Source organism: Oryx dammah, unplaced genomic scaffold (genome assembly GCF_014754425.2).
Source record: "Oryx dammah isolate SB20612 unplaced genomic scaffold, SCBI_Odam_1.1 HiC_scaffold_26, whole genome shotgun sequence".
Lineage (NCBI taxonomy): Eukaryota > Metazoa > Chordata > Mammalia > Artiodactyla > Bovidae > Oryx > Oryx dammah.
This window is the reverse complement of record NW_024070210.1, coordinates 29,750,978-29,763,768: the sequence shown is the minus strand read 5'-3', so window position 1 is coordinate 29,763,768 and position 12,791 is coordinate 29,750,978. Positions and strand designations below refer to the sequence as shown.

Sequence of the window (12,791 nt, the reverse complement as noted above, 5' to 3'; positions counted from 1 at the left end):
CAGATCAAGTTCTAATATGGGATATAAGTGATATCAACTAAGTAACCATGTTGATATCTTTAATAGAAGTTCTGAGGAATTCATTACATAGAACATGATTTGATTACTAACTGCATTCTCTTTTTAGCAGATACTAATGGTATTGAATACATTTACATGGTAATTGTAATGTATTATTATTTAGTATTCCTTACTTTCTTTCAATAAATATTTGATCTAAACTTCTCACTTTAGTCTGTCAACAGGTGACTTGGATAATCATTTCAAAATCTAAAGTGGCAGAAAACTTGTCAAAAAAAATAACAAAGTTAAAAAGTTTATCTACTGAGTGTTCTGGCCATCATTTTCTAGTGGATTAACCAAGAATTCAGTTACTAGGTATCACATCCAAAAGGGGTGACTGAATGGATCCTACCACTTTACATGTATGAATAAGAACATCATTTGACCCACACTTAATATTTATAGCCTACCACATGGATGTACATTATTAGGAAAAAGTTCTTATTCCACTTGCAAATTTATTATCTACATTTAGGGACTTCCCTGGTGGCTCAGATGGTAAAGCAGCTGTCTACAGTGCAGGAGACCCGGGTTCAATCCCTGGTTTGGGAAGATCCCCTGAAGAAGGAAATGGCAATCCACTCCAGTACTATTGCCTGGAAAATCCCATGGACAGAGGAGCCTGGTAGGCTACAGTCCACGGGGTCGCAAAGAGTTGGACACGATTGGGTGACTTCACTTCAGACCAGGAGACGGCAAACTATAGGACCTTGGCTGAATCCAGCTGCTTCCTGTTTCTGTATGCTCCATGAGCTAAACTTGTTGTCTGTATGTTTTTAAGGCTGGAAAAAACCAAAGGAGTAATATACTTTTTAACATATGAAAAGCATACGAATTTAAAATTTCAAATTTTCATAAACGTTTCTTTTTGAAATGCAGTGTTTAGGTACTGTCTGCAGCCACCTTCTGTGGCAGAGCTGAGAAGCAGCAGAGGCCTTATAGCTTGGGCATGGGTGCTCAGTCATGTCTGGCTCTTTGCGACCCCCTGGACTGTAGCCTACCAGGCTCTTCTGTCCATGGGATTTTCCAGGGAAGAATACTGGAATGGGTTGCTGTGCCCTCCTCCAGGAGATCTTCCCGATCCAGGGATTGAACCCAACGTCTCTTGGCATCAGCAGGTAGATTATTTACCATTGTGCCACCTGGGAAGCCACTTTATACCTTACAAAGCCTAAAGTACTATCTGGCCCTTTACAGAAAGTTTGCTGACCCCTGACCTACATATACTTGGAGAGGAGGGAAAGGAAGAAAAATTAGAAGTCCCAAATTAGCACTTCTTGGTTGAATTAGCCCCCAAGGTTTTGCATAGGATGGGTTGGGTTGAACCCCAACATAATTTTAAGTGTCTTTAAATAAGGAATAAAGGTTCCAATTCATTACCTCCCTATGCTGCTGTTGCTGTTTAGTCACTCAGTCATGTCTGACTCTGCAACCCGATGGACTGTAGCCTGCCAGGATCCTCTGTTCTTGGGATTCTCCAGGCAAGAATACTGGAGTGGGCTGCAGGGAAATTCCTGACCCAGGAATCAAACTCACATCTCCTGCATTGTTACCTATACTTCTTACGATGTATTGCTTTCATCTGTTTATATTATTAGCTGCTAAAGGTATTTGAATTTGTAGTTAATGATTTAGAGCAGGGGTCTGCAAACTTTTTCTGTAGAACTAGAGAGTAAATGTGTTTTAGGCTTTTGGGGCCAAGAGGCAAAACTGAGGCCATTATGTAGATAAATGAGATAAAATAAAGTGGCACAGTTTTTTAAATTAACAAAATTCAAAATATAATTGAGTACATTTTTTTGTGGGCTTCCCAGGTGGCTCAGTGGTAAAGAATCTGCCTTCCAAGCAGGAGATGCTTGCCAAGCAGGAGACTTGGGTTCGATCCCTGGGTCTGGAAGAGCCCCTGGAGAAGGAAACGGCAGTTAACTCCAGTATTCTTGCCTGGGGAATTCCATGGACAGAGAAGCTTGGCGGACTACAGTCCATGGGGTCGAAAAGAGTCAGACACGACTTAATGACTAAACAGCAGCAACAAATTTTTAATAGTGTTTTTGCGGGGGTGGGGGGGATTAGATTTAGTTGGGGTTCTAAGTGTTCCATCATCAAAATGAATTGTAATTGGTCACCTGCTAATGGTTATATGTAATGAGATTTTACATATTTCATCTTTAAAAAAGTCTTTTGAGACAGATACTACCAGATATTGGAACATGTGATTTTAACGGAGTAAATACATAATTTGGAAGGCTTTTCTTAATCCCCCCTTGGTATTTACCTTTTTGCATGTCATTACAGTAATACATTTATCACTTCCAGTTGAAGAAGTTCAGTTGTAGTTAAATGGGTTCTGAAACATGGAAATTTCTTTACATTTGCACCAAGGTTCCAAAAATGCTAAACTCAGAAAAATATATCCACTAATATGTGTGAGAATGGAAACCTTGTTCCTTAATTTTTGATAGATGAGAAATGTAGTCATTTCATACTATTGCAGTGTGTTTCACATTGGTTACTTTTGTCCTGTAATTGTGGTTGATATATATGAGAAATATTATTTAGCAACTAACTTCCTAAGACATTTAGTATTTTAGAAGTGTTTAAGGTTGGTTCTTAGGAAAAATTTCAGTCTTGGCCATGAACCCAAAAAATTGCAGTCAGACTTTACAGTTGCTAAGCAAATCAAGCTTAGGTTAAGAGTGTCAGGAAATTTGGCTTCAATTTCAGACAAAATTGAAGGACTTTGAGGATGATTAAAGTCCATGAAAGCAAATGAAGTTTATCATTGACATTACTGGTTCATTAACAAATGATAGATTCAAATATTGCTGCAAGGTACTTGCTGGTGAATAATATAGTGAATAACTATAGGTTTTAAACACCTTACATTTTCATAAGCTTTTAAGTTTCTCCACTAGATATTTTTTTTAACCTCACACTTTCTTTTACCGTCATTAGTTATAACAGATCAGATTCTGCTTCAGGTTTTACTGAATTCGTTTCCTCAACTTTTTTGAAAGTATTCACCAATAGTTCCATGCAGAGTATTCATAGAGGCTAATTCTTCAGTAACTTCAAACTCAGAATTGACATTGCAGATAAGCAAGAACTGAGCTGTATTAGAAACATCTATCAACTCATCAAGAGTAAACAACTACTTGGACTCATTTACTGTTTTGACTATTGATGGTACTCCCAGTGTTCACAACTCTTGGGGCAACTGTCCTTGCCAAAAGGCTAACAGTCCTAAACAAAACTTGCTTTCTCTGGACACATTTCTTAAGACTGCTGCTTTCAAACAAACACAATTAACTCTCCATCAGTAAACAATTTTCCTTTCTTGACTTACAAAACTCACTTGGAGACTTATTTTGGTTGTAGCCCCACTTTCATTTTTTATAAGGAAATTCTACTGTGAATGTCCAGTTTAAATATGTAATTTTTCTGACAGTTGCTTGCCTGTGACTTGGAAATACTGATGATGAGTAGTTCTTTGGAAATGTCAAAGTATATTTTACTTTAGCTCAGTTATGGATGCTTTATCATCTAATTCAGTATCAAAAATATTCATACTCTTCCATACTTTAAAAGCTCAACATGGATGTCCACTTTTGTTGTTTTGGAATAATGTATATACACTCATAATAGTAAAATAAAATGTTATAGCTTAGCAATATATGTGGCACAAAAAATGCTGTTGCATTATAACCGTGTTGCTGATTCGTAGTGTGCTGAGCAGCAATGTGAAGTGATGAAAATCATATCCCATCTGTGTTGCAGCTAACTACACAGCTCTGGTGTTATACAATGAGGGCAACCATCGCCAGTATGTAAACAAATGAGCATAAAAAATAAGTTCTAATAAAACTTTATTTATGGACACTGAAATTCAAATTTCATATAATTTTCATGTCACAAATTTTTTTTTTCCCCAATCATTTGAAAGTGTAAAAACCATTCTCAGCTTACTTGCCATACAACAGGTGGTGGACTAGATTTGGCCTGCTGGACATAGTTTGCCTGTCTCTGATCTAAATAATCTCATTTGTTATTATTAATACTTCTATATTAACAGTAATAGTAAAGGAGTACTTACATATAACTTAGCTACACTCTTCAACTAAGGATAACTGTAAAATGATTAGTGCTTTCCTAGTTAGCATGCAATTATCATACCTTCAAAAACTATTTTCCCAAGACAATATTTAAACATTTATCTAATAAAATATTAGATATATATGATGATAAAATTATAAAACAAAATATATTTAGTAGGCTTATTTAAATTTAAATTTGATAATTCCCAATTTATAGGACTGTGTTAGTTGCTCAGTCATGTCTGACTCTTTGCAAACCCATGGACTACAGCCTGGCAGGTACCTCTGCCCATGGGATTCTCCAGGCAAGAATACTGGAGTGGGTTGCCATTCCCTTCTCCAGGGGATCTTCCAGATGCAGGGATCAAACTTAGGTCTCCTGCACTGCAGGCAGATTCTTTACCATCTGAGCCAACAGGGAAGCCTCGAGGGTAAAATAAAAGGGTTCAATACTAAAGTAACTGAATGCTAAAATATTAGAAATCATAAAAATGATAGTTCACTATCACAAAGGTCTAGTGGGGAGAGGGAGAAAATATTTCCAATTAAGTGACTGAAGCAATTTGTGTATTTTCTTCTTAAAAGTCTTTATCTGTCCTCTGGCGTTTAAGAGGTGGATCTTCATGATTGTCTGTAACAAATCCAGAAAACCTATATTATGTAAGATACTTAACATTTAAAAATAACTTTTAAAAAGCAAATAATATAGGCATTTTAAACATTTTTAATGTATTCAACTTATGCATGAAATAGTAACATTCCTGTGAATTTATTTTAATGAAATAGCTGCCTACTAGAATGAACAGTATGTCATAATAAAATCTGTAAAATTGTGAGAAATTAGTCACAGTTGAATGGCAAGGGGTCTTGAACTGAAATATCTAACTAGAATTAGTTTAATCTATTTCAAAGTTTAAAAAAGAATATAAAATATATATGTTGCCCAAGAAAGTTATGTTAAAAGTATTACAGCTTACATTTAATTTCCCAGAAATCGCTTACCTCGATTTACGGTCTGGTTCTTGTAAAGTATAGCAGCAGGAATCTGAAGAGTGACGCATAACATTTCCTTGTTAGGGGCCACATTTCTTACTAGGTGAACTGAACTACATGCCTCCAAGGAGACGCCTAACACAGCTCCAGCTCGTTGCTGAACATCCTTAGCTGGATTAGCATCTTTGGAAAAGCTGTAACAGTGCACAATGGGAAGGAGCTCACTGCCACATGGCTGTCCATCTAAGAGTGCTTTGAAAGTGCTGAGAAACTCAATAGCCTTTGCTGGCAAATTCATGACAATGTGCACGGAGTGTTTTCTTTCTTTTGACAGTGGTCCCAGCTGCTGCATTAACTCTTCTCTGACTGGTCCTTGCAGGAAGTTTTTCCCATCCAAGTTAAAGACTTTTATTTTTTGGTCCACTTTATTTAATTTACAGTTGTGCAGTAGCCATTTATGGGATTCAGGATTGAGATCATTAGCAAACACAGTGCAGTTTTTCTTTGCTGCTGGAATGGCAAAGGGCCCAACCCCAGCAAAAACATCAAATAGGACATCCCCAGGTTTGAGAAGTTCTGTGATACGGCTGTGTTCTGTGGAGAGACGAGGATTCCAATAGACTTTTGAAAAATCAAATTCATAGGTGTAATTGTTTTCTCGAACCTGAAAAAAGTATTATTGTTTTGGTTAAACTGCTTAGTCTTAAATTCCAGCCACTGATAGATGCATTCACACATACACACATTTACTACTACAAATTTACTACTATTAAGAGCAAATTACAGTGAGTTTAAAGGCATTTAAATTAGAAATCTGGTGTTATGCTAAACTTGAGGGTAGTTACTATCTTGCATTAGATGTTTTCATGAGAGAAGTCATCTCTTCAAAACCAAACAGCTCTCCATCTCATCCTAAAGGATCATAAAGTGGCCCCCTGATCACACTAGGAATTTTTCAGATAGGCCAATTGACTGGCTTAATTATATTATCTCCTGTCACCTGATAGGAAGAAGCCTTTAGGGTGAAACAACACACTACATCTGTCTTCATGGTGGGTAGCTAAATTGCAGACAGCTCTTCCATACAGCAAACATGCTTTCCTTCCTTAGTTTTCAGTTTGGCAAGATAGATGCGTCATGTGTCAGTGAATTTCAAGGTACTTCGTTATGTTTTTAGACAGTTACTTGGACTTTGCAGGTTTCATGTCTATAAATAGAGCCAGTGTATAGAATAAATCATTCCCCTGTTTTGCCTTTCCCAAATCTGAGTTTTCATGGATAAACTACAGTGAAGCTAAGTCTTGAACAAAATTAAAACTTTACAGCATTTCTTTGGGGACTATCATAAACATGATAAAAAATAGAAAACAAAATTAAAACTACAGTTGTGAAATGTGACCTCATCTCTCATCTTAAGCCCCTTATTTTAACTGAAAAGAATCAAAGGCCAGAAAGTTCCTAAGTTCTATAAATCTAATAGAGACATCTTCTATATTTTCTCTTCATGGACCTTAATTCCAAATTTGTACATATTTTTTCCTCCTGACCACATCAAATCCTCTGATCATATTATTAAGTTTCAAGAGTCTGAAACTTAATATGGGAAAGATATACCCATTTGAATGCAGAGTTCCAAAGAATAGCAAGGAGAGATAAGAAAGCCTTCCTCAGTGATCAGTGCAAAGAAATAGAAGAAAATAATAGAATGGGAAAGACTAGAGATCTCATCAAGAAAATTAGAGATACCAAGGGAACATTTCATGCAAAGATGGGCACAATAAAGGACAGAAGTGGTATGGACCTAACAGAAGCAGAAGATATTAAGAAGAGGTGGCAGGAATACACAGAAGAACTATACAAAAAAGATCTTCATGAACCAGATAACCATGATGGTGTGATCACTCACCTAGAGCCACATGCGAAGAACTGACTCATTTGAAAAGACCCTGATGCTGGAAATGATTGAAGGCAGTAGAAGAAGGGGACAACAGAGGATGAGGTGGTTGGATGGCATCACGAACTCAATGGACATGAGTTTGAGTAAGCTCCGGGAGTTTGTGATGGACAGGGAAGCCTGGTGTACTGCAGTTCATGGTGTCGCAAAGAGTCGGACACGACTGAGTAACTGAACTGAACTGATGGAGCTAAATAATCTTCAGTGATGGGAGTATTCCATTGTATTATTATCCTAAAATTTAATCAGTTATCTACTGATGATATTTAGCTTTTCATTCCATCATATTTATTTATTATAAAAATGATGTAGGTGTCTAGTGGTTAAAATTCCATACTTCCACTGCAGGGGAGACACGGGTTCAATCCCTGGATGGGTACATCAGTACAATTTTGTCCAGTTATATTCTTGAGATAACTTCCTATAAATGGAGTGCTAGGTCAAAGGATGTATCTATTCAAAATTGCAATATATTACCATACCTTTTCCTGACTATTCGCTTTCCCATCAATAATGTATGTAAATACTTACAGTCTCACATACTCATCAATACTGGGTATTGTATTTTCTTAATCTGTTATCCTGATTTCAAAAGTTAATCTTGATATACACTGTATTAGGAGACAATAAAATATTCCATACCTTGGTCATCATATTCTCCTCTCCAGATAGTACTTCCATTTCAAAATTTCGGTAGGTATTATCAATATTATTGATTTTATTTACTGCTGAGGTGATTCCTGGATTTTTGTCAATCATAACTTGCCCTAAAAGCACAGAAATTATGATAAATACTGCCTTCTGGTTGCAAAATAAAAGCTAAAGTTGCAAATATGAAATGGATGTGAACTATATTTTCTTCTGGTTTATAGCCCAAAATTGCATCTACTGTGTGTGCATGCATTCTAAGTGGCTTCAGTCGTGTCCGACTCTTGGCAACTGTATGGAATGTAGCCCACCAGGCTCCTCTGTCCATGGGATTCTCCAGGCAAGAATATTGGAGTGGGTTGCCATGCCCTCCTCCAGGGGATCTTTTCCAACCCAGGGATAGAACCCAGGTCGCTTATGTCTTCTGCATTGACAGATGGGTTCTTTACCACTAGCACCACCTGGGAAGCTGATGTGTGTAGAGGAATGCAGTTCTAAAAATTCAACAGATAACTAAAGTTAATGTCTGACAGCCTCTATGCAAACACACAAAAAATGTGTGGATACATTTATAAAGAAAAAATTTTGAAGAGCTTGTTCTGCCTAATATTTTTCCATGTCTTTTACTTAGGCTTCTCAAATGTATCAATGCAACAGTAAGCAAACAGGTAGACCCAGGGAACTGCTTAAAAAATTGAAGAGATGTTAAGGACTATGGAAACAAATGGTCTCAGAAAACACTAGCCTGTCCCCACTGGCCTCAAACCAAATGTTTGCTTTATTATGTATTTAAAATAGATACTTCCACTTTGGAAATGTATACCAGCAAAATAATGTTTTCAAATAAAAGAAACATAGATTCTTTACTTTTCTCTAAATAAAATGTTTATTTACTTAAATTGTTCTTTATGTCAAATATTTTCCAGAGCACAAAAAGCTACAAAGGTTAAAAGACATTGGCAATGGTAAGCTGATGCCCTATAATCAAAGTCTGCATTTTTGTCAGCACTTAAAAAAATTTACAAGAATCTATATGCTATCTCATTGTATAAAGAAAGATAAGTTGATTTGTAAATAAGTATAAAGTACTCCATAATACATATACAACAGAGGACGACAGAGGGTGAGATGGTTGGATGGCATCACCGACTCAATGGAAATGAGTTTAAGCAAGCTCCAGGAGTTGGTGATGGACACGGAAGCCTGGTGTGCTGCAGTCCATGGGGTTGCAAAGAGTTGGACATGACTGAGCGACTGAACTGAACTTTTTATACAAATATGCTTAAATACCGACTAGAATTTATCTAATTTGTCTCCGATAATTAGATACCTGATTTTGAATATGATAATGTCAAACTATCATTAATCATTGTTTTATCTTGTTCTGCTTCAGGTATCAGAACTCAATTTTTAAGGTAGTTAAAATTTTAGAAGTTAGTTTGAAATGAAGAATTAAAAAAAACATTCTAAAGGTCTATAGTAAAAGCTTTAAAATTACTTCTGTATGAAAATGTTTCATTTTCAATCTGCGAGTGCCCTTTTATGAGAGCGAGTTTATAAAATAAGAGTGCTAAAAGAATGTTGAGTTTGGACAGGCAATGATTCAACGGAAAGCCTAGACTTGACATTTGTACCAGACCATAATTATAAGGCTCTGCTTAAGTATTTATTATGTTATCACTGTGCATTATTAGTCCCTTTCATCAATAAAAACAAAGTAAACTCATAACAGCACATCTCTGAAATTCTACCCATGCAAAACACTGAGCACTACATTTTAAAGCTGAAAATAATTCCCAGAAGTTCTGACAATTACTCTGTATTAAAAATATTAATCTGGAGAATGCATGGACATTAAATATTTATATACAGACAAGAGCAATTTTGATTAGTCTTCTTTCTTAGTCCAAAGAATAAAAGACCCATGCTTCAACTGTGGGCTACAAAGTTGTTTCTAAAAAGCTAGGAGTACTGAAAAACAAAGTATGGTGCCTACGATATAGAAGAGGCTCAATTAACTGAACTGGTGAAAGCATGAGTAGACACGGTCTTGCCCTTTTGACTATGAAACACTCAAACTTATGAAACCTAGCATTCAACATAGTCCTGAAGGACTAGTAAGTTCTGGATACCAAAATAATAAGTTGCCAAAGAATTGTGCCAAAGCAAGTGATTGAAGTTAATGCTTATGTATTGTAAACACAAAAGCTTGAACTGATATTTAGAGCTTGCTTGACTCTGGGAGGGCTTCCCTGACGGCTCAGTGGTAAAGGGTTCACCTGCCAATGCAGGAAATGTGGGTTCAATCCCTGGGTCAGGAAGACACCCTGGAGAAGGAAATGGCAATCCATTCCAGTACTTTTGCCTGGGAGATCCCATGGACTGGGGAGCCTGGTGGGCTACAGTCGATGGTGTCTCTTACGAGTCGAACAGGACTTAGCAACTAAACAGCAACAACAAATGACTCTGGGAAGGCTATTCCAAAGTGGCCCCCAAAGGAGAGTATTAGCTCAAGATCCTGCTTAAAATTAAAATGATAAAATGTCCCATTTCTATAATAGGCATTTACATTTTTTTTAAACTAAAATTAGAACTTGCTAATTGGTTTCTAACATGACTATTACTAAGACACACCTACCAATTAAATGCTTGTAAGGTAGTTGATGATCTCGAAGGTTCAGGTGAGCAATGTGTCCAACTCTGCTAAACCCTGAGGTCACATCTTGACCTTCAGGAAGCACAGCTCTCAAGATTTCTTCTGACTTAAAGTTTTCATAAGTTAGGTCCAAATTATATTTTGATATCTGTGGATTGACATTCAGCTGCTTTAAAATACTGAGTTCTTCTTTCTCAAAGGAATCAACAGTAAAAATTTTATAGGGATCCAACATAATTAGTCTACCTTCTTCATCTTCTGGATCTTCAATCACACGTTTTATGCCTGGGCGCTGCAGTGCTGCTCTTTTAAGGGATCGCATCAGTTTATTGACTACCTCTTTCCTCACTTTAAGCACTGGGATGGTGACTGTCTTTTTAAAAGCTGTTCTATCAAGTTCTGTCATTCCTCGGACATCGGAGGGTGGGGAAAACAATTCAGAGTCTCTGTGATTTGTTTCTATTTCAGGCATGGTTGAGAATCTTTTTCTTTGATCCAGCAAGAAAATAACAGGTACTCTGCTAAGCTTCTGTATCAACGATGCCCAAGGTAGTAGAATCAGTGATGCTGACTCAGTTATTCTATAGCTTTCCACTTTGAGAAGTCTTCTTGAGAATCCAAATTGTTTGAATAAGCTCCTAAAAATAAAGCATTCAATTAAAAGAACTACCATAAAGCTACAAACAAGCTTAACATGTTCACAAGTCTTAATAAAAATTTTAATTGTTTCAAATAACCTGCTAAATACCAAAGATGAAAACTTTTAGTGGTATGTGAGAAGTGTAATATTAATAACTTTTTCAGGATAGGATGACTTTTATTAATAGTAAATAATAAATCTGTATACTTCCAGCCCACCTGCGGCCTGGACTAGGGTTTAATGATCCATCACTCTCGCTGTAGTCAACAAACCTCCCCACCCACAATTTTCTACAGAACATTTTGGGACTGGAAAGCCGAAATTTAAGTTAAAGGATCATCTCTAAACGAAATGGTCACTATATTGATAATTTTACCAATGTGAATATTTAAAAGCATATTCTTATGGAAGCTTATTGGGTCAGATAATGTGCTGAACGCTTTACTCACAGTAACAATCTTGGGAGATGTGTGGTGTTGCATTCTCATTTCTGCAAAGGTGTAAACTAAAGCTCAGAAATAGGTTAATTGACCCAAAATCTTGTTGCTGTGAATCGTTGCGCAAGGATTAAAATCCAGGGCCTGCGGTCTTAATCTATTTCTGTGTCGTCTTTGATGTTTTACTACCACAAGCCCTACCTATAAGTAGACGTTTCAGTATTTCTAGGATGGGAACTTTGCTGAGTGTCACACGCACATCCCGTTAGGGTCAGGTTTTCATTTCGCCTTCCGGAATACCGAAGAAGGGACTGTTAAGGAAGGGCCCTGCCTAGGAACCCTGTAAAGCAACTGTCAAAAAGTCGACAGGGTTCAAACTGGATTTAGCAGTTAACCAGATGTGTGATCTTGGGTAAATTACTTAAAGTGAATCTCTGCTTTCCACAAGTAAGATGTGGCTAAAGGTTCTATCGGAAAGTCCTGAAGAGATGAAACACCCCTCACTCCCCCGTACTCAGGCCCAGGCTGTGCACCGGGCGCTGGGCGACTTCCTGACGTTTTAGCGCCCAGACAGCTCGAGGCGGAGAGCCGCCGAGCCGACCGGTACCGCCACGGGACCCTCAGCCCCTTCGAACTCTCTCTCAAGGGCACCACGGCCGCCACTTCACCAGCGTCACCATCCCATTTCCTGGCGTCGCCCCGTAGCTGGCTCCAAGACCAGACCCTCACCTCATGCTCTGGTACATACAGCTCGGAAACGTGTCTTCGGCGGGTGGGCGGGCCCTCGATGACACCATCAAGGTTCGCCGCCGAGAGGCGAGCGTCACCAGATCACGTCGATCCCTCCTTTCGTCCCGGCCCTGGTGAGGTACGGAAACCCGGAAGGGCCGGGAACGTAGGCCCGCCTCCAGCGCGGCCACAGGCGGGAGGGCCGGGGTAGCAGCTAGTGGATGGACTGGGTACTCGACCAGCGAGCAGCATGGAGGTGCCAGCGGGGGTCATCAACGCCGAGCCCGGCTGGTTTGTCTCTACCCAAGAGCCTGAAGAGGCGGAGGCGGAAGAGTCTAGCCCGTTGCTTAGCAACGTAAGTTTGCTCCGCTGGCTCCCCGTTCTGAAGTGACTGCCAGATAAGACCGGGAAAAGAAAGGGGATGGCAAGGGGAGAGGGGAGAAGCTTAGGACCTGGGGCCCAAAGGCAGCAGCCGAGATTTCGAGGAGATCTGGCGGAGTTCATCAATGAGATAGGAGCCTAACCTGTTCTAGGAAGAAAAGCTGAAGCTGCAGGCTCAGGTGGAAGAGACGCAGCA

General features: G+C 38.5%; 2 protein-coding genes across 3 annotated transcripts in view; one reads left to right on the top strand and one right to left on the bottom strand.

Annotated features, from left to right (window-relative positions):
- Positions 1–1,178: 1,178 nt before the first annotated feature.
- Positions 1,179–12,344, bottom strand: TRMT5 (tRNA methyltransferase 5). Its single transcript, XM_040226317.1, has 5 exons — positions 12,215–12,344; positions 10,391–11,043; positions 7,747–7,871; positions 5,160–5,814; positions 1,179–4,788 (listed from the first exon to the last, which is right to left on the bottom strand). Exons 1-5 carry the CDS (start codon positions 12,280–12,282, stop codon positions 4,736–4,738), a joined length of 1,554 nt encoding a protein of 517 aa, XP_040082251.1. The 5' UTR covers positions 12,283–12,344; the 3' UTR covers positions 1,179–4,735.
- Positions 12,302–12,791, top strand: part of SLC38A6 (solute carrier family 38 member 6) — a 68,833-nt gene continuing 68,343 nt past the window's right edge. Inside the window, exon 1 of one of the 2 annotated variants that reach the window (XR_005718672.1) lies at positions 12,302–12,569. Coding sequence is in view for 1 of the 2 variants with exons in the window: in XM_040226318.1 (XP_040082252.1) it covers positions 12,465–12,569 (105 nt within the window). In the remaining variant the exon portion in view is untranslated. The remainder of the gene's footprint in view (positions 12,570–12,791) is intronic. The other variant, XM_040226318.1, reaches the window with a different exon arrangement.

Excerpts from the sequence above, each read along its gene's own strand:
- TRMT5 (XM_040226317.1), bottom strand. The coding sequence starts at position 12,282 with ATGGTGTCATCGAGGGCCCGCCCACCCGCCGAAGACACGTTTCCGAGC. Across the intron at positions 11,044-12,214 it reads TGTATGTACCAGAGCATGAG|CTTATTCAAACAATTTGGAT; the intron begins GTGAGGGTCTGG and ends TATTTTTAGGAG. Across the intron at positions 7,872-10,390 it reads ACCTTACAAGCATTTAATTG|GGCAAGTTATGATTGACAAA; the intron begins GTAGGTGTGTCT and ends CTGTGCTTTTAG.